The 21991-nt window shown below is 35.6% G+C and overlaps 2 protein-coding genes across 3 annotated transcripts; one reads left to right on the forward strand and one right to left on the reverse strand.

Moving 5' to 3' along the window:
* The first annotated feature begins 516 nt into the window (after nt 1–516).
* atp5mea (ATP synthase membrane subunit ea) lies at nt 517–2950 on the forward strand. The gene is made up of 4 exons (XM_055180427.2): nt 517–641; nt 1474–1528; nt 1637–1735; nt 2829–2950. Exons 1-4 carry the CDS (start codon nt 606–608, stop codon nt 2852–2854), a joined length of 216 nt encoding a protein of 71 aa, XP_055036402.1. The 5' UTR covers nt 517–605; the 3' UTR covers nt 2855–2950.
* Nucleotides 2951–2996: 46 nt separating this feature from the next.
* pde6b (phosphodiesterase 6B, cGMP-specific, rod, beta) lies at nt 2997–17076 on the reverse strand. Of its 2 annotated transcripts, XM_055180976.2 has the most exons (22): nt 15811–17073; nt 13293–13445; nt 13114–13203; nt 12887–13027; nt 12725–12799; nt 12584–12648; nt 12400–12466; nt 12251–12298; nt 12021–12170; nt 11794–11937; nt 11650–11715; nt 10367–10513; nt 10164–10271; nt 9789–9898; nt 9175–9262; nt 8993–9093; nt 7458–7565; nt 7315–7378; nt 7129–7203; nt 6878–6961; nt 6162–6315; nt 2998–5414 (listed from the first exon to the last, which is right to left on the reverse strand). In XM_055180976.2, exons 1-22 carry the CDS (start codon nt 16279–16281, stop codon nt 5365–5367), a joined length of 2559 nt encoding a protein of 852 aa, XP_055036951.2. In that variant the 5' UTR covers nt 16282–17073; the 3' UTR covers nt 2998–5364. The 2 variants fall into 2 exon arrangements, with proteins under 2 accessions (XP_055036953.2, XP_055036951.2); XM_055180978.2 differs by lacking the exon at nt 6878–6961 and having other exon boundaries at nt 2997–5414; nt 15811–17076.
* Nucleotides 17077–21991: the final 4915 nt, after the last annotated feature.

A 21991-nucleotide genomic window follows, 5' to 3' on the forward strand; every position in this document is an offset into this window, starting at 1 on the left:
GAGTACAATAATTAATTGTATGAAATTATACAACAACAATAATAATAACAATAATAATAATAATAATACAATAATACATATATTTTCTCATGTTTAAATTTAACTCATGAGCATTCAAACATGCTTTCTAATCCTAAAGCAGTCTGAAACTGAAACCTGGGTTGGCAGAGCCTCTAAAACAACATCATCTCCGGAAATAGATCCAGAGGAAAGGACAAGTTAAACTCATATATTTATATTTATATATATATTGGGAAGTATGACTCATCTCTACATAATACTTGTGACCTATCTAGTCAAGAAATTTCTACGTTTTTGAGTTGCTCATCTATATTTTATTTTTTTATATTTGTGTGTTTTGTAAACACAGTGGCATTGTTGGGTCTGGAAATAAAGTAGCCTATATTCAATGTAATTCTTCATATATTCAGATATTTTAATGTATACGTTTTTTATAAGGAAATCTTTATGTTGGAAGAAGAAAAATTGACTGGACATTATTGCTATTTTTTTTCAACTGCAGTAATGAATGTAGGCAGTGCGACTTTGTCCTAGATGTCACATTGACTTCCTGTCCAGTCCTGCCTGAAGATACCCATACAAACATGGTTCCTCCGGTACAAGTCTCTTCTCTTATCAAGGTACGCGACAAATAATTTCTTATGGCTAAATGTATATTCTCTATTAAGAGACTTAGTTTACATCGACCTTCATTCATTCTAAACATAAAGTAGCTGGTTTGTTAGCGTTAAATGTATTAGCTTAACCTAGCTTAGCATTGAATGCTTTGACCAAGCGCATAGTGTGAGCCAACTGTGACTGCAAGGTCAGTTAACGTTATATTGCTTATGCTTGGTTTATATAACGTTAAATGCTACATACAATAGATTTTTCAAGATTCACAAAAGATTTTGTGTTAAACGTAACTACATGTAACGTTATGTAAAAGGGAACGTTTCGTTTAGTTTATCCTTGTTAAAGATGGTCACGGTGTATTTTGTAGTTACCGTTCTTTATCCTTGTTTTATAGTGTCAGTTATAAATGGTTTTGTACACAAATTCACACAAGTATGTATACCGCATGCATAATAATTATAGTTTATGATGAATTGTCACTGTGCAACCTGCCTACAAACTCAACTAACATACATGTAAATAGGTGATAAATTATTGTCCAATAGTTTAACAGCTTTCTAACAGCTGTCACTTACTTGTTAAACTATCTGAGGTGTTAAAAACTATTTGCTCATACGTTCACAGTTTGGATTCAGATGTGTTTGACTTCATGCGGCCATGCAAGAACTGTCCGGTACTCTGACGTCATCCGCCTGTCGGTACTTGCGGCGCCCAATAAAGTCGAGCGAGCCTATTTATTTGTGTTGTGTCCGAAGGCCACGTGACTAAACATCTACTAAAAAGTCTTTGGCAGGTTCATTAGTCAAACCACCAAAAGCTGCTTCTTCTTTATTTCAGACAGCGAGATGGTCAGCCTTGCTGTTTGGAGTAATCTATGGGAAACAGAGATATGGTAAGTGTAACATTTATGCTTTTGCTTTGTTTTTTTTTTAACACATTATGGGGTGTCTTAGGGGTGTGTCGGCTAAATAGTTTTTCTATCGTTTTGTTCAATCACAAGATTATCTAAAGCCCATCGCTGCTGAAGAAAGAAGGATTGAGGAGGAAGAGAAAAAACTCAGGGAAGAGCGGGAGAGGATTTACAAACAGCTCGCTGAAGGTCTGAAAACCCATCTGTTACATTGCAGTTATCTGAGTTTAACTGTTGTTTGTTTTAAGCCATACAATTAGACACTGTAATGCTTGTGTGTTTATTTATTTTTTTAAGACATTAATAGCCATGATTTAGCACTTAACTTTGGAACCATAGATGGATTGGGATCCATTTTAAAAGGTCATATGACGTTGCTAAAAATAAAATAGTTTTGTGTATTTGGTATAATGCAATGTGTTTACATGGTCTAAGGTTAAAAAAAACAAATTATTTTCCACCTACCTTACATTATTTTTTCTCCTCTATACCCTGCCTTTCTGAAACGCTTCATTACAAAGCTCTGAAAAGATCTGAAAAGCACGGTTTGATTGGCCAGCTATCCAGTGCGTTGTGATTGGCTAAATACCTTAAGCGTGTGACAGAAGTGCTTGTAGTAAATACAGCCCCTTACCATATTTGGAAAATCAGCTCCCATAGCACAGCGTCTCCATGACATGGCAGCTGCAGAAACTAAACTACAGCGAGAATACAAGTTACGCCTGCTTTGCCTATTTATTTGGCCGGTGTTATGCAAGTCTTCCTATGCGGAATGAGACATTTTAGGAAGGCACGGATGAGCCTTTACTTTAAGAGAGAATATCTTTTTGGGTTTGAGACATTGCAAACACAGATTTATTTTTTTGAAAGTAGTGTTTGGGGTTTTCTGGTTACTGTGGGAGTGGATGAAAACCACCTCTGGCACCATCCACTCCCATAGTAACCAGAAAACCCTTCAAAGTTCAAAATGTCCTAAAAAGTTAAATAAAGTCTAGTCGTGTCTTATATTTTTAGAGTCCGGAAGACAATTCCTCCTCTACTTTCTTGTTTTGGATGTCGCTGTTGTTTCAATTGTTACACATTATTTAAAAGTAAACATCCTAAAACTGTCTGAATGTGCACTGAAAGAGAGGCAACCCTTCATAAATCTGCATTTGGGTTTTGAAGAACAATGAAAGACACTGGGGGTGTAAACTACATTAGTAAATAACTCTCTTTAAATGCTTATAATATTTTCAAAATATGTATTATTTATTTATTTATTATCTCTTTATCTCCACAGCCGACTCTGACACCATTCTCAAGTAAATCTTCAAACTGAATGCATTCCAACACAACCGAGATGATTCACCAAGACAATTAACTTATATCTATTTTCAATAAAGACATAGGGAGTTAAATGTATATTGCATTGGTTTTTCTTTGTATTATATTCTGATATATGCAGCATAGGGACTCGCTTTTACCTTTACAGCAAAAAGAAAATTGAAAAATGTGAAACAGATAAGGTAATATTGAAAATGCGTGGCAGACCGTTTTCTATTTTCAGCACTTCTATAGCGACATTAATAAAGGAAAGTTGTATAACCCTTCCATGGTTTAGAATAAATCCCAGGATTTAGGTCAAGCCAATACAGTAAAGTGCTGATTTTGCACCATTGCTTCACTGCTACTCAGCTGAAGTGCTGCATTTCCACAACTTTTCATTTAAATAAGCAAGTTTACTATTTTATAACAAAATGCTTTACATAGTTTATATGCAAGCATACTTTAACATAGTTTCAGATATACTTAAATCTATTTATTTTGTTAGTTGTAATAAATATTGATACTGATATTGACCCCAGGCATTAAATGTCCTGTAAGGATTTCCAGCAAGACAAAAAAATTGGATGTGTACCTATTCAAGTAACCTTTGCAGGTAACACTTAGACAACTAGGAAAGGCAGGGTGGAAACTGCTGAGAGGTCTCATGAGATAAGAGGCTTTCTTAGTGAATGAGTCACTGAGCAGAAAGTGTTGTGAAGAGAACCAAAGGTCATTGCGACTGAAAGAGCCCTCAAATTAGATAAACTATCCGTTAATGCATTATGCTTTGCCAAATCATATTACCTGGTCATACCAAGTCAACACAAAGTTCATAAAAATATATTTGCTTTAATTGTCATGAGCATTGAGCATACAAGTGAAGCTTAAAATATTCATATGTTTGACATAAATCACCCATATTTAATGGTGTATTGGGAATGGTATAGCATTGTATTTGATCATGAATCATGTTAAGCAAATTCTTATCATGAAGTGATGAAACTTGCTCTGCAAGTGAATATAATGTGTGTCAAACAAGCCTTGGCCTTCACTTTCAAATCTGACACATTGATTTAAATATCAATGCACTTTGCTCTTCTACCTTTAAAGTATGTGAGCTTTTTAATAAGCATACAGAATTCATTATAAAAGCATGCGGTAACAGCACATCCTTGTGGTCTTTAGTTACAAACTACAAAATCCTTTGAGTTGAGATGATAAATTGGTATATTTACACACATAATTTGTTTTTTTAGGGAGAACCAGTGAAAGAGAAACAACTTGCTATTCGAATAAATTATGTCTATGCTTTATGAATGTAATTACATGCAGTTCATTTCTCAAGGTTCAGTGTAATAATCAGGTCAGCTGAGAGCTCACTGGATGAATTACTACATCAAGGCCACTGGAATTAGTTTTCTGTGTGAATGCATGTCCCAATATGACATTTCCCACTAAAACACACCCCATGACAGCACTTGATGTATATCAATCAGACAGACAGTTGCATATTAACTGTCAACTTAATTGGAAAAAGGAAAACTACATAAAAAACAATGTTAACCTAATAGCATTACAATTTTTACATAAGCCATCAACACTCCCAGAAATTAACATTTACTGTGCACTATGTTTTTGCCTATGAAATACTTCTCACTTTTAGCAAACTGACCATTAATTCATCAGCTTTGGTGTGATTCCTTGAAGAAGGACAAAATGTACTGTAAACACTTCAATGAAAGGTGTCGTCACGTGTATGATGACTTTTGTGTTCTTGGGTATCCAGGGCAAAGTAGCAGATTCATCAGTTGGTCACACTTTATTTTACGGTATCACTGTTACAGTGTAATTATTTGTTTAAGTACTAAGTAATAATCATTAACAACATGTACTTACTATAGGGTTGGGGTTAGGATAAGGGTTTGGTTTAGGGTTAGTTGGATGTAATTATGCATAATTAACTGTTATTACTATAATAATTACATGAAGCATGGGTAACAAAGACACCGTAAAATAAAGTGTTACCCATCAGTTTAAGATTTTCTTATTACAATAGATGAACCATTATTACAATAACAATAATAAAAAGTTATAATTTAATTTACCAGTAAAGATAAATGAACCATCCAGAAGAGATCATTCTGGTCAATCATGTCTTGGTTAACATTAAATTATTATGAATTACATCATTTTATACAATGTTTGCATTCACCTCTGAATTTTTCTATAGAGCATGTAAGACTGCTTTGTGATGAAGTGAAATATAACAGATTAATATCCCAATAAAAATGTTTTTAACCAAACACTTTGACCCAAATGTTACATTATGAATTAGTAACTAAATTCAAAGTTTAGACAAGTTAAATCACCTTTACAACTCCAACAACTGGCCTGTTTTTGGTTAACAGGTGATAACATGCATTGATAGTGTTTGTCCATCTTTATTTTGTACCCCGTGTAATGTCAATAGGGCTTCTCTCATCTGTTGCCCTCCATGCCCTTCTCTTTCTTTAGCAAACTGAACACGTCTTGGACCCACTGGTGTTGTTGGTAGTTGCAGCTGTAGAGAAATAAACACAAAAACCTTCCTATTTTAAGAATAAGATACAATATATGAAGAGTTTAGTTGCAAAACGAGATAACCACCGTTTTTTTAATTGTTCAGAAATCTTTTGGTTGTGCGTTCCAATTCATTTCAATGCAACTGCAGTTGGTTTGTTTTGACTTAAACCTTCATAACTTAAAAATACAGCATAAAGTAGCATCATAAAACAAAATAATAACATGATAACATAATAATAAACATGTTTTGAGAAAAATGTTAAAAAATGGATTTATCTCATTTTGCAAAGAAACTCTTCATATCATAACATACTGTACAGTTCTGTTTCTGAGGATGTACATCTGCATTAAAATTGTCTGACTAGAGGCATAACTATAAGCTATAGACGGTTTCATCGGACGCACGTGATACACGTCTGGATCCGAACCTTACTTCCGGTTTCATTTTTTTTAATGGTCTGACTAGTTGCTACACTGATATCTTGAATAAATGCCTCGTCGAAAATAACAAATGTTTTGGTTTCCTAGGTAATCTATGTGTTGTTGTTTTTTTGCTTGTTATATAAATAAACTATGTTTAAAGTACATTGTTGTTATTTATTCTTAGCTAAGTTTACCGGAAGTTAATTGTGGACCACGACAAACACTTGTTTATGTTGTTACTGCTGAAACGGTCTATAAAAAAGCTATGGTTAGATGTTTACTAAACATCAGTGAACATTAGTAGAAAAACCAATGCTCAAACCATTTTTGGCAGCTGCTTCCTGCTTGGCTTTAGCTGCCTCCTCTAATTCCTTTAGTTTGGCCTCATATTCCTCCTGTTTTTCTTTCCAGTGCTTCCGGTTGTTAAGAATCCCATCGTACATTGGCTGGACAGCGCTGTGAAAGCGAGCGAACTCCTGTGGAAAACAGTGGGGAAGATTGCGAATTTACAATTGGTGACCGATACATTCAGTGGCGGCCGGTGACTTCTTTTTTCGAGGGTGCACGATGCAAAGTTCGTCACAACATGTATGTAGCCCATCATGTGTGTGGTTCCTTTTTTCAAAATATGTGTTCTGCGTGTCGAGTGATCATATGTGCATCACGTGTCTTGTCAAAATAAGTGCCTGCTGCAGACGCGTCTAAAGGGTTTATGCATAATCTCATGCGTAATCAGAGTTTACTGTTAAGGGAGTGTCTTGCATGTATTTTGTGAACGTGAGCGTCTTTTTTTATCATAAACAGTTTCGATGCATGTGCAGCAGGCACTTATTTTGACAAAAAACGTTCACATGACGCAACGGACACATATTTTAAAAACATGAGCAACACAAATGACACTCTGAACAGAATTTGAATTTGCGCCTTTCGGAAGAGAAGTCACGAGACACCACTGGATATATTATATATAACTGGATATAACTTAATATTTTGTGACATTCAATCCTGAAAACAAAAAAACGCTATCCATAAAGGTACCTTATATACAAAAGTACAGACAAAGTCGATGAAACCACACTGAAGTTTTGGCAGTTCTGCAGCTTTGTTCCTGTCCATCATAGGCTAGACCAAGTCAAAAGACAGGCAAAATATTAGCTTTTTTTAAATGCCACGATTATCAAAGGCGTTTTGGTTCTGTAGGTGACTAACATTGCATGGAGGCACACCAAGGTACTTCATAGGGTTAGGTCATAACTTGAGTTTAATAGATGTAAGTAGCAGAAACTCACAATAGGCTGTTGTTCAAGGACAGTCCTCTCAAGATCACCCTGCTCCCAGAATTCAGCTGCTACAGAAAGGGCAACCTATGGGATGCAGAAGGCAGAATGATCCACAAACCACAGTCAACAAATCATACTTCATATACTTAAAGAGGCGCTAACGTTTGGATTTTCTTAAGATTCTGTCTCCTATACCTTGCTTTGAATCTCCCAAGGCTTTGCGATAGCTGAGAGGTCACACGCTGTCATCATCATAGCCCTGGTAAAATAATACAAATATGAAAAACATGCATAGCACAAATGATTATGCTGAAAATGTTGAAATGTGGAAAACTTACATTACAATTTCTTTCCTTGTTGTTTCAAGAGACATGAAGTCCACCCATTTCTTCTCATCCTCGTACGTCTCTGAGAGATCCACAATTTTCTGAAACATTGTCCTCTTTCTATAAGACAGTGTTAAGTAATTTTGTGTATTTGGTATAATATTTGGTATAATACAATGTGTTCGCGAATCACGTGGTTTATGGTAAAAAAACATTATTTTCCACATACAGTACATTTTTGGAGCTCCAGATAAACTGCTTTCCTCAAATGCTCTGATTTTGTAGAAAACTCACCTATCTGAAAAGCTCTGTGTCCCTGATTGGCCAGCTACAGTAATCTGTACGATATGATTGGTCTGAATACCTCTGACGTCAGCCGGAAATGTGACGCTCCTTACCATGTTTGAAAGATTCGGTCACAATGCAATGCTAACAGGAGTTAACTTACAGGCTTTGAGTCCAAGCGGGAGGAATTATGATAATGTCGGTCTTGTCTACATCACCAATCCCAGGAAGTAAACTGTCCTATCCGTGCGTTTGTTGTAGTCCAAGAAAAGGGATTTACGTTGGAGACGATAACTCACGCCATTATTTACTTTGGGGTTTGTACCTTTTGCATATCATTACCATGAACTAATACACACTTACACACCAAAGGAAATGTAAAATCGTAAATTGGACCATAGTTGCTCTTTAAAAATAGGTTAAGCAAGTATCTTGCAAACGTCTTTTTTATCATAAACCCTTACAAAGCATCTGTAGCAGGCACATATTTTGACATGACGCGCAATGCACATAGGTTCATATGATAATGTTTTGATGGGTTTTTCATACGTGCCTCCTCGTATATAGCCTGGTCCAACCAGACTCTCGTACATTCATTTCATTTGTACAGAGAGTCTGGCCACGCTCCATTGCAAAGCGTTATTTCCGTTAAGGTGGGTCCTCTGTTGAAGTTTAAAACTATTGGATCTGCCCAGAGTCACTCTGAATCTGCCCTAACAAATCGCTAACGTTTGGTCGTGACGTATGTAACTCAGTCTGGCGCACGACCTCAACGTCATCGTTCTTAGCCACCCCCCTCTGTTCGCTGATTAGACCTGCAGATTTTTGCCGGAGAAAATGAAACTCTACACAGCAGTCCCAGACGTTGTGCTGAAGCGAAATAAAATTAAGCGGAAGCACGTAGGAGGGCGGAGCCAGGCTACCTCGTAAAAGGAGTTCACCCAAAAATGAAAATTGTGTCATCATTTACTCACTCTCATGTTGTTACAAACCTGTATACATTTCTGATGAACATGAAGGAGGATGTTTTGAGGAATTTTTGTAACCAAACCGTTCGTGGACCCCATTCACTTCCATAGTTGGCAAAAAGAGTAAAAAGAAAGTTCATACAGGTTTGTAACAACATGAGAGTGAGCAAATGATGACAGAAGTCCCATCCCTGGGTGAAATATCCCTTTAATGAAACTGTTGAACATTATGTCATTGTGAAATTGAAAATGTTACATTATGTCATTATCATATACAGCTTTGTGATAACTTACTTGAAGTACAAGGCAAGGTCAGTTGCAATAATGGCAATATCAATGAGATGGAAGACATGTTCTGTTTGTCTTCTGTTGAGGTTTTGGAAGATGTTTAAAGACTATGAAAACATTAATATGTTAGTATAAAATTAAATGAGCACAGAGACCATCCAGACTTATGTTGTTCAACTTGCTCATACCTCTTCTCCTAACAAGAATTTGCCAAATTCCAAGTGATGCCTCTCCAGAATGGAGGATCCATGCAGTTTGGCAAGAGGATTCTGGGACCTGATAAAAAAAAAATTAGTGTGATAAATATTTTTTATTAAAGGTGCCAAAGAATGCATTGAAAAGTTAAATTGTTCTTTGATATTTACATATAAGGTATGTAACTTCATTAAGTGCAAAAATTATCCAGAAATGTCCATTTACAACCCTAGTATTTGTCGTTTAAATGAAATGGTCTATATTTGTCCTATTTGGAAGGGTCATGAATAATAATGTTGAGGTTTGCTCGGATTGGCTCTGCGGCTCATGCCAGTACCTCTCATTAGTTAACATGTTGGGGAGTACATCTCGACTGTTACATCACAGTTCGTGTTATGCTGAGATTGGCCTGTTTTCCAGCATGAGGTTTACATCAGAAATTAGGTAATAAACGCATTTGAGGCTCACCATATGTCATTATCATGTACAGAGCTCTTATTATTTTTCTATGCCTAAATGCAGTTTTTTATTCTATGGCACCTTTAAAAGCAGAAATCAAGAAATAGGTAAAGTAAACTAGTTGTGGTTATAGTAATGATCCTCTCACTTCACTTGGTAGAGATTATTTGTGCCTCTGTGGTCAATATCATGCAGAAATCCAGCTGTAATCATGGCCATCACCTCCAAATCTGTGTAATAGCGCTTCAGCTGGCCTGTCTGGCTCCATAAAAAAAGAAACATTTTCTCACATTTATCATGATAAAATGTATATTTTTGAACAACTAGAACAAAGATGCAATAATAAAGGGGCAATGTGTCATTTCTGTGCCACTCCCCATTTGGCCGTAAATAAAATTCGGCGGATAAGGGGTAGTGCTCAAAAATTAGTTTAAAAACAATTGCAGTTCTGATTGGTGGCATAGAAAATTAGCATACAGCCGAATCAACATGCATTTAGTACTGACGCCGAGGATGATCATACCGTGAGTAATGTGAACATGGTTTGTCCAACGTTAAAGCCATGTCGCCAGTTGTGATATGTGATTTTCCTGTAGCCTTTGCTCACCGAGTACATGAATCTCACCAAAACCTTATTTAAAACACACAACAGCCAAATTATAATTTCTTTGAAATTTCACAAAGAAAATGTTGCTAAGGAAGTCTCCATCATCATCCAGCATTTACCTCCTGAGGGATCTGAAACTTTTTGACCACTCCAACTTCGTAGTACATTTTGATGCCACACATTACAAGCTCCAGTTCAGTGCAGTCAAAATCTGAGAAATGGAAGGCGTAGATCTCATATTTTTTTGGATTAGGCAGCTCTTTCTTCTGCATGATATATAACAAATGAACAAAGTCAAACAGTGATCTCACATTATGAGAAACAGATAAACCACTGTAAAAAAAAAAAAACACATATGCAAGTAAAATCTTATGTATCTGAGAAGTTTGAAAATCAGACTTCTTACCTAAAGGGGACATTTCACCAGACTTTTTTGTAAAATAAATCTTTGGTATTCCCAGAGTACATATGTGAAGTTTTAGCTCAAAATACCACATAGATCATTTATTATAGTATGTTAAAATTTCCACTTGAGTGAGCAAAAATGTGCTGTTTTGGGTGTGTCTTTTAAAATGCAAATGAGCTGATCTCTGCACTAAATGGCAGTGCCGTGGTTGGATAGTGCAGATTAAGGGATGGCATTATCCCCTTCTGACATCACAGGGGGAGACCTTTTTTTTCACATGCTTGCAGAGAATGGTTTACCAAAACTAAGTTACTGGGTTGATCTTTTTCACATTTTCTAGGTTGATAGAATCACTGGGGACCCAACTATAGCAGTCAGTTGTGAAGCGCATGCGCGAGACTAAAGTCATGTGACTGCAGTGATGCAGATGAAGGTGTTATCCTCAGACATGTTTGCAAACTTTTTTTTCCAAACTTACAGCATGCGTCTCCCTCAGACTGTAAACGAAGCCAGGGCGCACAAAAAAAATCAATAAAAATAACAGCTGGGGCGCACCAGATAACACGTCAGCCGCGTCACTACAGTCTCATGACTTTGTTCTGGCCCATACGCTTCACAACAGACTCGGAAGAGAAGACAACGCTGAATAAAGTCCAAATTTTTGTTATTTTTGGACCAAAATGTATTTTCGATGCTTAAATCCATTCTAACTGACCCACTGATGTGACATGGACTACTTTGATGATGTTTTTATTACCTTTCTGGACATGGACAGTATACCGTACATAGATTTTCAATGAAGGGTCAACAAGCTCTTGGACTAAATATAAAACATCTTAAACTGTGTTTCCAAAGATGAATGGAGGTCTTACGAGTTTGGAACGACATGAGGGTGAGTCATTAATGACATTATTTTCATTTTTGAGTGAACTATCCCTTTAAAATAGTTTTACTTTTAAAGGAATATAGTAAAGGTAAAGTACGCTGATATTGTACCAAAATCTCCAAAAGCTCATCTTCATCGCAGTCCTTGGGCTCTCGGTCAAAATACTCTCTTGTTTTCTAGAATAGAAACACCGATTTAGACAATGCTGACACAAAAGTGCAATCCAAGTAATAAAAGGCTCTGAAGGAACTTACAAGTATATCTTGAATCTCATCATCTCGACATTTGACGTGGTACAGCACCATATCCTGGGCGATGTCCTTCCTGTTCTCCAGTTTATTCATTTTGTCATAGGTGTCTGTGTTGAGTGCCGACCAACCCAGAAACTGTGTCAAGGCCTTTTTTAGGATGACAAATACATCTTTCCATGAATCAACAGGTAATGTTTCTTTTTACTCACTTAGTTTTCAGTCATTTATACCTCCATGAGTTGTTCATCATGGTCATCAAATGGTTTGCCATCTTTCCTGTTGTAGAAAGTTGCAACGCCAACAATCTCTTCTTTTTTGTTGACAATAGGCAGGGAAAGCACATTCTTGATAGTCCATCCACTTTCATCCAACGCTTCCGTCTAGAGAAACAACAGATGTGTTTTTAATGCAAAGCAAGGGGAATTTAAACAGTAAAATTTAGATAGCAACCAATATTCACCTGAAATTTGAACATTTCTTCGGCGGGTGCGTTCATGATGTTGCAAATCTTTACCATGCAATATGCAATAAAAACAATAAATATATGCTTAATCGTAATTTGCATGCATATTTCATTCCTAAAATAATGAGAAGTCACTTGTCACTTACAAATCCACTTTCTGCTACATATGTGGGTAATCCACTAACCAGTGCCCAATGGTCTGCAGGTGGATTTCTTTGAAACAATAAGAGGTTTTAGCAACCAGATATTAACATGCACTTTGTATTAAATGTCAAGTATGATATAATGCATCCTTTGGAAATAAAGTAGCACATCAGAAGAAAAACTTACGGTATGACCTTGATGTCCTCTTTTCCATGCAAAATATAGTCAATAACTTTGTAGAAAATGATTTCCTAAGCAAAAAAAAAACATTTGTTTTAAATGCATTTCAAACAGCTTAGGTGTAAAAATTTAAAAACTGAAGCTGACCCTTCCATCCGGAGTTACAGGGCCAGAATATGGTGGCTGCTCTCCCATCAACACAGGCCAAACATCAAAAAACTCCTGCAAAAACAAATAAAAAAATGCATTAATGTAAACCGGACCTATGGAGAGACACATGATGAAATTTTACTCTTTTGATCAACGCACTTTTTCTTTGGTCATGTCCAGCAGGCCTACAGAGTATCTGTCACAGTTGAGGTAGGCTCGCACGGTGTATAAAGCTTTGTGAAACTGCCGCTCAATATCTGTGAGTTCTTCAAACACCTTGTTAGCTGACCACAACAGCAGCTATGAATGAGATACATAAAAGGTATTAGCATTTATTATTTATTTGTTGTCACCATTTATATTGTGTGCAGTTAATATAGACTGACCTGTCCTTTACGTGTTTCGCAGTTATGTAGATAGCTCAGGTGAAAAATCTTCAGGTTCAGAGAGCCAACTTTTAAGTACTTTAAAAAAAGCTTTAAACAACAAAAGGTGCACTATTTTGAGTAATGCTCAGTTTGTGTTCATTATAATGGATGGTAGAAAGAAGGACAAGTAGACTTACATCCTCATCTTCATCTGTGAAATAAGGTCCAGTGGTTTTGTTAACAGCCATGATGACGGCGACAACATCTTTCCCGTTCATGATCGGTGTGGCCAAGATGTTGCGTGTAGTGTATTCAGTAAGGTTATCAACAAAAGTGCTGAAGTGACTATCCTAGAGTAAAAGCAAAGATGCTTTTGTCATAAATGTTACACACTGTTTTAATCAACATGATCTCACGGAAAGTCGTGTTATAGTCACGCAAAATGTTATTAATTTATTTGTGTCCATGGCTCAAAATTCAGCTTTTTCGTGCCTTGAGCAAAAAAGTCTTTTTCGTGTCATTTTAGGTATTGTTTTCTCATTTTTTAAATTATTGTTGATTGGTGTTGGGGTCAGATTTGGGGTTTGGGTTAGGATGTACTGGTTTCTACATGTTTTTCTTACATTTTTAAAACTATTCTCGTCTGGAGTTGGAGTAAGAGTTTGGGTTTGGATGCCTGAAAATGTAACAGAAAGTGATTCTAACCCCCAACAACCCCAAGCGACAATGGTAAGAAAATAGGAAAAAACAATTAGAAAACAATACATAAAAAAAGAAACGAAAAAGAAAGTCATGCAACGGACACGAAAAACTATTTATAGAAATTTGTGCAAATGTCACGAAAAAGCTATTCGTGCTCAAGGCATGAAAAAAGCTGAATTTCGGGCCATGGACATGAATAAATTAATACGATTTTGCGTGACTATAACAAGCCTTTCCGTAAGTACATATGTGAAGTTTTAGCTCAAAATACCATATCATCGCTGTCCTTACGAAACCTTGTATCTCCATATTTTGTGAATTTCATTTTTTCATTATTCATAACTCTTATTATTGGTCACTCTTTATGTTTGTCAGAGGTTTTGCAAATATTCCATCAATAAAAAGTATTAAAAGTGCTTGTTAACTTAGACAACACAGTTTGAAATCATTAAAAGAGTGAATTTGGACATACAAGCTTTTGGAAGGACAGCGACTGGATACCGTATTTTCCGGACTATAAGTTGCACTTTTTTCAAAGTTTGGCGGGTCTTGGAACTTATAGTCAGGTGTGACTTATACGTCAAAATGATTTCATATGAACCAAGAGAAACCATTACTGTCTTTAGCCGTGAGAGTCCGCTCTATGCTGCTCCTGTATTTATGTAATTCAATGGATTCAGTGCCGCCGATTGACTTCGTGACCTTTTTGAACTTGATTTGGCTTGTCGTGTTAATTTATCCTATTCAGCCTCTCAGGTTTGTTCTGTATGCTATCGTGTATCGAGTAAATAACTGTTTATGTTACTTTACCATGTACGGACACCAATTCAGCCTGCTGTTCTGTGCTATTGTTTAGTTGAATAACTTGCCTTTTTCAGATTAAATGTCTGTTCTTCGGCTTGGATTTTGTGAAATCATTTTCTAAATAAACGCAACGTATAGTCCAGTGCGATTTATATATGTTTTTTCCTTTTTCAAAACACATTTTTGACTGATGCGACCTATACTCCGGATCGACTTATAGTCTGGAAAATACGGTAGATAATTTATTATAACATGTTAAAATTGCCACTTTGTAGATGTAAGCAAAAATGTGTCGTTTTTGGGTGTGTCCTTGTTGCTCGTGTTTTCAAATTATGTGTTTGTTGCGTCATGTGAACCATGTGCATCACGTGTTTTGTCAAAATAAGTGCCTGCTGCACACGCGTCAAAACCGTTTATGATAAAAGATACGCTCACGTTCACAAAATACACACAAGACACTCCCTTAACAGTGAACTCTGATTACGCATGAGATTATGCGAGTATCTGACAAACGCGAGTGTCTCTTTTATCATAAACCTTTTAGATGCGTCTGCAGCAGGCACTTATTTTGACAAGACACGTAATGCACACAGGTTCACTCCATGTGCCGAACACATATTTTGAAATTACAAACCCCACACATGATGGGCTACATACATGTTGTGACGAACTTTTGCATTGAGCGCCCTTGAAAAAAGAAGTCACCGGCTGCCACTGGGTAGGCCTACATTACTGTACCTAGTGTACCATTAAAGGTATAGATAACTGTTTTGTACCCCTAAAATTTAACTGGTGCAAAATTGTTCCTTGAGGTACAGAATTGGTCCTAAGGGTATAATATTGTATCCCAAAAGGCACAATGTTTCAATGTGTTGTATACCCATAAAGGTACAAAGATAAACCTTTAAGGGTACCATGCACCTCAGCGACAGAAAGGGTACAGTTTTATAGGAGTAAATTTGATCTAAAGAGCTGTGCATCTCATAAATGCCAAAGGTATAATAATCCTTCATGCTGAAGATGGGTCATGGAATATTGATATAATTGGATTATGTCAAGAGGATTTGGCAAGCCTGAAAATAAGGATTGACCATACCTGCATTCATAAACATACTACAATAGTTGTAAAATAGAGTTATAAATTCATAGTCATGTACAGTACATCTACAATTTGTATTCGTGTAAAGATAGTAAGTTACTGTGTCTTACCTGTGTAACATCCTTGACATTGATGGGCTTCTTGGTTTGGGCAACGTGTCCTACAATACCAATATCAAGAGGGAAGACGATTTCAGAATCTGGAGCCACCACACAGTCATCCAGCTCAGAATCTTTATTAACATTAAAGAGTCGTGTGGCCAACTCAGCAACACCGTTTCTCTGCCGATACATGAACAGGCTACAGCGGTCGGCATGGATCAGAGCACTGATCCTCTTCAAGATCTTAAAAATCACTTTCTCCATATTTACGTTCTCCTGCATATCTGTAATGAGATCGTAGAATATCGCTCCCTCTTCTACCGAGCTTATGTCTTTAAAAGTCTCCACATCCACTTTGGACTCTGGTATTCGCAGGATCGAGGCCACGGCACCCGGTTTGAGCTTTTGGTCGAAATAGCTCCTGGCAAAACCTGGATTTCCATCCAAGAACTTCTCCACATCTTCCTTTTTGACACTCATCTTGGGTTTGGGAGGTTCTACCCCAGTCCCGGTGCTGGCAGGTGTAGGCCAAGTAAGAAAAGTTTAAGTCAGATTTCAGGAATCCTCAAACTGTTGTGAGAACCGACGTGAGGAGACACCTGCAGCAGCAGGGGCAACCCGAATCCAATCCAACTGTCATCAGCGGAAAGGTGTTTTCCTAATAGTGTTGAAGGTGAATCAGGATCTGCTGTAGTACAACTGATCAGGTGACCGGTATCAAAGCCTGAGCTTGACCGACGTGTACTACGTCACACTTTCTTTCAGGGAGTACTTGGAGATAAGATGCTCTTAATGAAAGTTTGACATTAAAATATATGGAGTAAAGTCTGTGGGGCTTTGGCAAATAAGCACATTCACTTGTTTTGCTCTCCTCTGGATCCTCTGACAGAAGTCTGGCCTTTACAGCACAAGCTCTTTAAGTTCTTATTAAAAACACACTCCTCATTGCTAAGCCCTATTTAACCAGGCCACTAGATGATTATCTCAGCACCCCAGTTGTCTTCTTCTCAATGTGGCTGCAAACATGAGAGCTGTGAAAGGGCTTTTCTATAAATATAGTCAAGTACACATACAGTGCTTAACAAATTTACTAGACCACCTGTCTTTTTGTCTCAACGACCATCTTTTAATCTGGACTTTTCTTTTTTAAGTGTTCTCAACGTTTCAACATTTTGAACAGAAGTAAGGAATGTCAAAAATGAATTTGTGTTTTCATACCCAAATTTGTTCAATTTCTCTCAGAAGGCCGAAAGTCAAACGAAACATTCAACCATTAAAACCATTAGTTTTCTAATAAGGACTGCAATAACTATAATTGGGCATCTGAATAAAAAGTTATAAAGTACTTTTCCATTTTTATGCATTTCTTGTAAAAAAGTCAATAAAAAAAATTAATGGATAACAAATTAAAGCAATAAACACACTGCTTCTTGGGGTTTATGGCGTTTATAAAACGGTTACATCATATGCATAGCAGGGTTTCACAAAATAAAACACAAATAAGTTGTAATTATATTAGTACAAATATTACTCTTCCGCCAAACAAAGTAGTTCCTCAGAATCAAGTGAGACTGAAACAGAGCGTAGTTCACAACCAACACAGATGCAGCAAAGACACAATGAAAATATGATTAAAGACTGTGGTGTTTATTTATATATATCAACATTCATCTAAAATATACATTAACATTTATATCGTGCAACTGTTGAAGTGATGATCAAATATGCTAGGAAGCATGCTTAACTCTTTCCCCGTCAGCGTTTTTTTTTAAGTTGCCACCCAGTTTTAGTTTAATGCCTTACAGAAAAATTATCTTCTTTAAATAAACATAAAATATCAAATGAAAGAACAGTCCATCCGCTTTCCAACAACAACAAAAAAAAAACGTTTCATCCTACCTTCAATTGTTCTCTTATTATCACCTCTCAAATTTTCAGCTAAAAGCGGAGATAATTCCATTTTTGTGAAGAACTTTTGTAAGAGATCAGATTCAACGCTGTTGTGTCGAGTGAATGCGTCAGTGTTTAAGTTGGGTAAAATTGCCATCTAGTGGATAATAGCGGAAATATCAATAAGACAAAAACAACTCAGAGAACGTTTTCTCTTTATTGACGAAATGACTCAACAATATTTATTGACATTTATCTGGATATCGCCATAATTGTGCAAAGGTAGAAAAAATGATTAAAGACTGTGGTGTTTATTTTCATAAATCTGTACGCAGCAACAGTGGCGCAGTGATACTTGTGATGCGGTCTGAACCGTGGGTTTACCGGGGTATTTTATCACGGCTTAGAACGCGTTTCAACCAATCAGAATGAAGAACCAGAACAGAAATTGTATTTTAGCATTAGAAAAACTACTGTGACTATATAAATTATTTTGGTATCATACTGTTAGTTTAGGGCAGCTGCATAACCCTTACATTAGGTGGTGGTCCAACAAATTTGTTAAGCACTGTATTTTCATGTATGCATTCAGATACCAAAATATGCAGAGGTCCCACAGGATATGTAAACATACAGAATATTTTAGCCTATTAATAAAAATAAATAGAAATAGAAACAAAGATACAGAAAAATCAAGAAACAATAAGAGCATAAGAATACTTTTGTCATATTAAAGAAGCTGATATTTTTACAAACATTTAGTAGCACTGGAATTCTTACTCCATTGAGTTGGCACTATAATAAAGTCATACAACAATATAGCATTATATTATAAGTAGTTACATTGTAAAAAGTTGGATCAACTTAAAAAATTACGTCAATTTTTAAAATGGGAATATTTTCTCACTTTAAGTGAAAAGTTGAAAATGTGTAAATATTTTAGGTGTTACCAATTAAAGTAATTTTTATGTTTTTTTCACCTACGTCTTACTTAAAGGTGAGAAAATGTAAGTGTATAAAACTTTTGTTAGGTCTTACCAATTGAAGTAAGTAGCTTTCACTTTTTACAGTGTATAGCATTAACAAACCGAATACTGTAAATGGCTGTACTTCATAGATGATGATAGTATTACCACATAAACTGTATATAATCTTTTTCTTATGCTTTTAATTAAGTATATTTTTAATATTTTTTTTACAAATCTCTTACAATTAAAATCTCATAGATGCCATTCTAAATGGAGTAAATAGTTTTATAATAAAATGCCAATAATCCTTCCATTAAGATAAAGTTCATACTTACATAAAGGCCTAGTAACCATCTTAGGCAAAAGGTCACGGGGATAATCAGCATATTAATAGATTTATACCTGCACAAAGCAAGTCACAGCTTTGGCTGCGGAGAAAAACACTCAAAATTCCTGTGCATCTATAAGCACTGGTGTATTTGTGTTCTCTTTTGATTTGGTCTGTCTATGCTATTATAATAGTTATATTAGGAAAATAAACAAATTACTGTTTAAGATGGACATAAGAATGAAGTAACAGGCTATATCGTATTTACACTGTAAAGTAAAAATAATCAACTTGGATACACAAGTCATTTCAACTTTGTTTGTTTTTTTGTCTAGACTAGTGAGTAGAGTTGCTGTAACTTATAAAATAGAATTGAATTAGCTGAAGTTATTTTGACTTTATTTTATAAGTTACAGACACTCATCACTAGTCTAGATAAAAAATCATGAAGTTGAAAATGACTTCCAAGTTGGTTATACTTACGTGCAAAAACATTTTTTTTAACAGTGTAGTTTCTATAAAAAAATTGTTTTGAACCAAACGTATAAATGCAGGTCTGAGGCAATGAGGGTTAGTTAAGGACAGGGTTTTAATCTCAGGACCTCTTCAAACTCACAACCTTAATTTCAACACTAGGATGTCACCACTGAATACATGCAACTGCACAGATTAAAAAAATATAAAGGTGTTGTTAAGTTAAATTTATTATTATATTAATTTTTTATTTAATTCATTTTTTGTTTATTATTTTAATGATGTAAGAAACTACAAAGAAACACATTTTTTGTGAGTTTCTATGCTAAGAAGAATGTAAATCTAGCCTCCAATTAATTTCTGATTAGTTATTTTGTTTCTGTGCCACCTAGTGATGGTTACCAAACCAGTCATTATATTATATTAGATAAGTTCAGGACAATACCACACATGAACCAAGATTACACAAAATCAAACCAAAATAAATGATTGAGTCCTTTATTAAAATGCATTGTATTTGTTGTAATGTTCTCAATCTCCATAATCTTTTGTCATCCTATGTGGTCACATGTTGTCATTACCATAAAAGACCACAAGGGTGCAGTAAACTACACAATTTCGCTAAACCCTATTATCCTGCAACCAATGCCAATTGCATCTCCACAATTCAACTAAACACATTGACAAAAAACAAACATCAGATTTTAAAGAAATGTGCATTTAGGTCTCATTATCTTATTAGAAAATTTAAGAAAATAGTATGTTATGATGACATTTGAAACACTTTTTAGAGCATTTAGAAAACCATTTTGACAAACATATAGGTTTAGATTAACCAAACTTGTCAAAATTAAAATTTTACACAGTAAAAAAAACCTAGTCTAACTGTTAACCCTCTATTAACAACAGACCTTTTCAAAGAGCCATTGTGTTTTGTGTAAATATAAAGTTGTTCCCAGAACTCAATCATGATGCAACAGATTCCAGAAAACAAGACTTTGACTTGTCAAGCTTAGTCTAGTGCATCAACCAGTAGGGACATTTACTTGGTCAGCATCTGCGTCTGACCCTACAACTAAGAAGTGCATTTGTTTTTTTAGTTTAAAAGGTTAACCAAGAACAACAAGGCCTGAGCACATGGACAATGTGAGGGATTAGTCTCAGGGTTTATGGGGTAAGGTCCACGAAGACCGCAAACAAAACAAGATGGTGACTTGCATGCTGTGACAAACATATTTAAAAAAATTTTTTTTTATGACCCCAAATTTACATGTTTAAGAAAGGTCATGTTAGTCAACTTTAGCCATTGCTACACATTCTTGTTCTTTGTTTAGTCATATAAACTGTATCTTTTAACTGATTATAATTAATAATTAAAAAAGTGCCGCACCAAAATGATAGCAAACAGGGCCCAAAAAAACAAAATTAAATCACAGTTTCTCTGTTTAGATACAAAGACCTAAATATAGATGACAGCTTCAGAGGCTCTGGTCTAAAAAAACAAATATCTTTAAAAAGAACTGCATTAATCTCCATGGAGCTCAGGTACAAGTGATAACATCATTGAATGCTGCGTGACTGGGTCAGTGTTAAGAAAGGTCAACTTTGATGTAGATTAAAGCTATATCTCTTACTACCACTATTATGCAATTATGCAATTGAACATTTCCGTGGTTTCAATGGAACATGCGATGGATCTCTCAACCTGACCATCCCCGTGTTTGTTTAGGACACTGAAAGTGAGCCAAGGGTGCTATAAGTGGTTCTTACCAATCCTAATACTCAAAAAACGTGGCCACTGATTATGCATGTTTGGGAAGCAGTCCCAAAAACAGATTAGGCTTTCTGCTTCAAGACCAGAAAATATTTTTTACTGATAATGTGTACAGAGATCACATTGTACAATAAATGTCTTCTTTGATATCAAAGGTCTTTGTGAATATCATAAAACTAGATTGCTCAAAATCATTTCATCAAGATGTTTACAAGCCATCTGCTTGTTAAGGTCTTAAATTGTTAAAATGCTTGCATTTCAAGGATCAAGTTATTTATTTACATATAACCTAAGCATTGTATTGAAATGTATATTTCATGTATGCATTTGGCAAAAGCTTTTAACCAAAGCGACTTATTACAAGGTATACATTATTATCACTATGTGTGTTCCCTGGGTTCGAACCTAGGCTATGACCTTTTGCGCTGCTAACGCAATGCAATGTGCTATACAGGAAAATGCTAATAAACATCAATAAGATGCAAAAACTATCATGCAAGCTTTTGTAATAAAAAGTAGAGGTTTTTAATGCATACTTGAGTTTGACAATGAGTCATATAGGAGCCTGTACCATATTTATTATTTAAAAATATGGCACAAAATAGGAAATAACTTGGATAAGAGGATACACATTTTTTAGACATACCAGGATAGCTGAGAGTATACCAGGTTTTAATTAAAGAGGAAACTGATGTGACCACATACAAATCTACTTAAAAAAACAAAAAAACAAAATCTACCTCAAAACCGATTCAT

This window comes from Misgurnus anguillicaudatus, chromosome 9 (assembly GCF_027580225.2).
Source record: "Misgurnus anguillicaudatus chromosome 9, ASM2758022v2, whole genome shotgun sequence".
Classification (NCBI taxonomy): domain Eukaryota; kingdom Metazoa; phylum Chordata; class Actinopteri; order Cypriniformes; family Cobitidae; genus Misgurnus; species Misgurnus anguillicaudatus.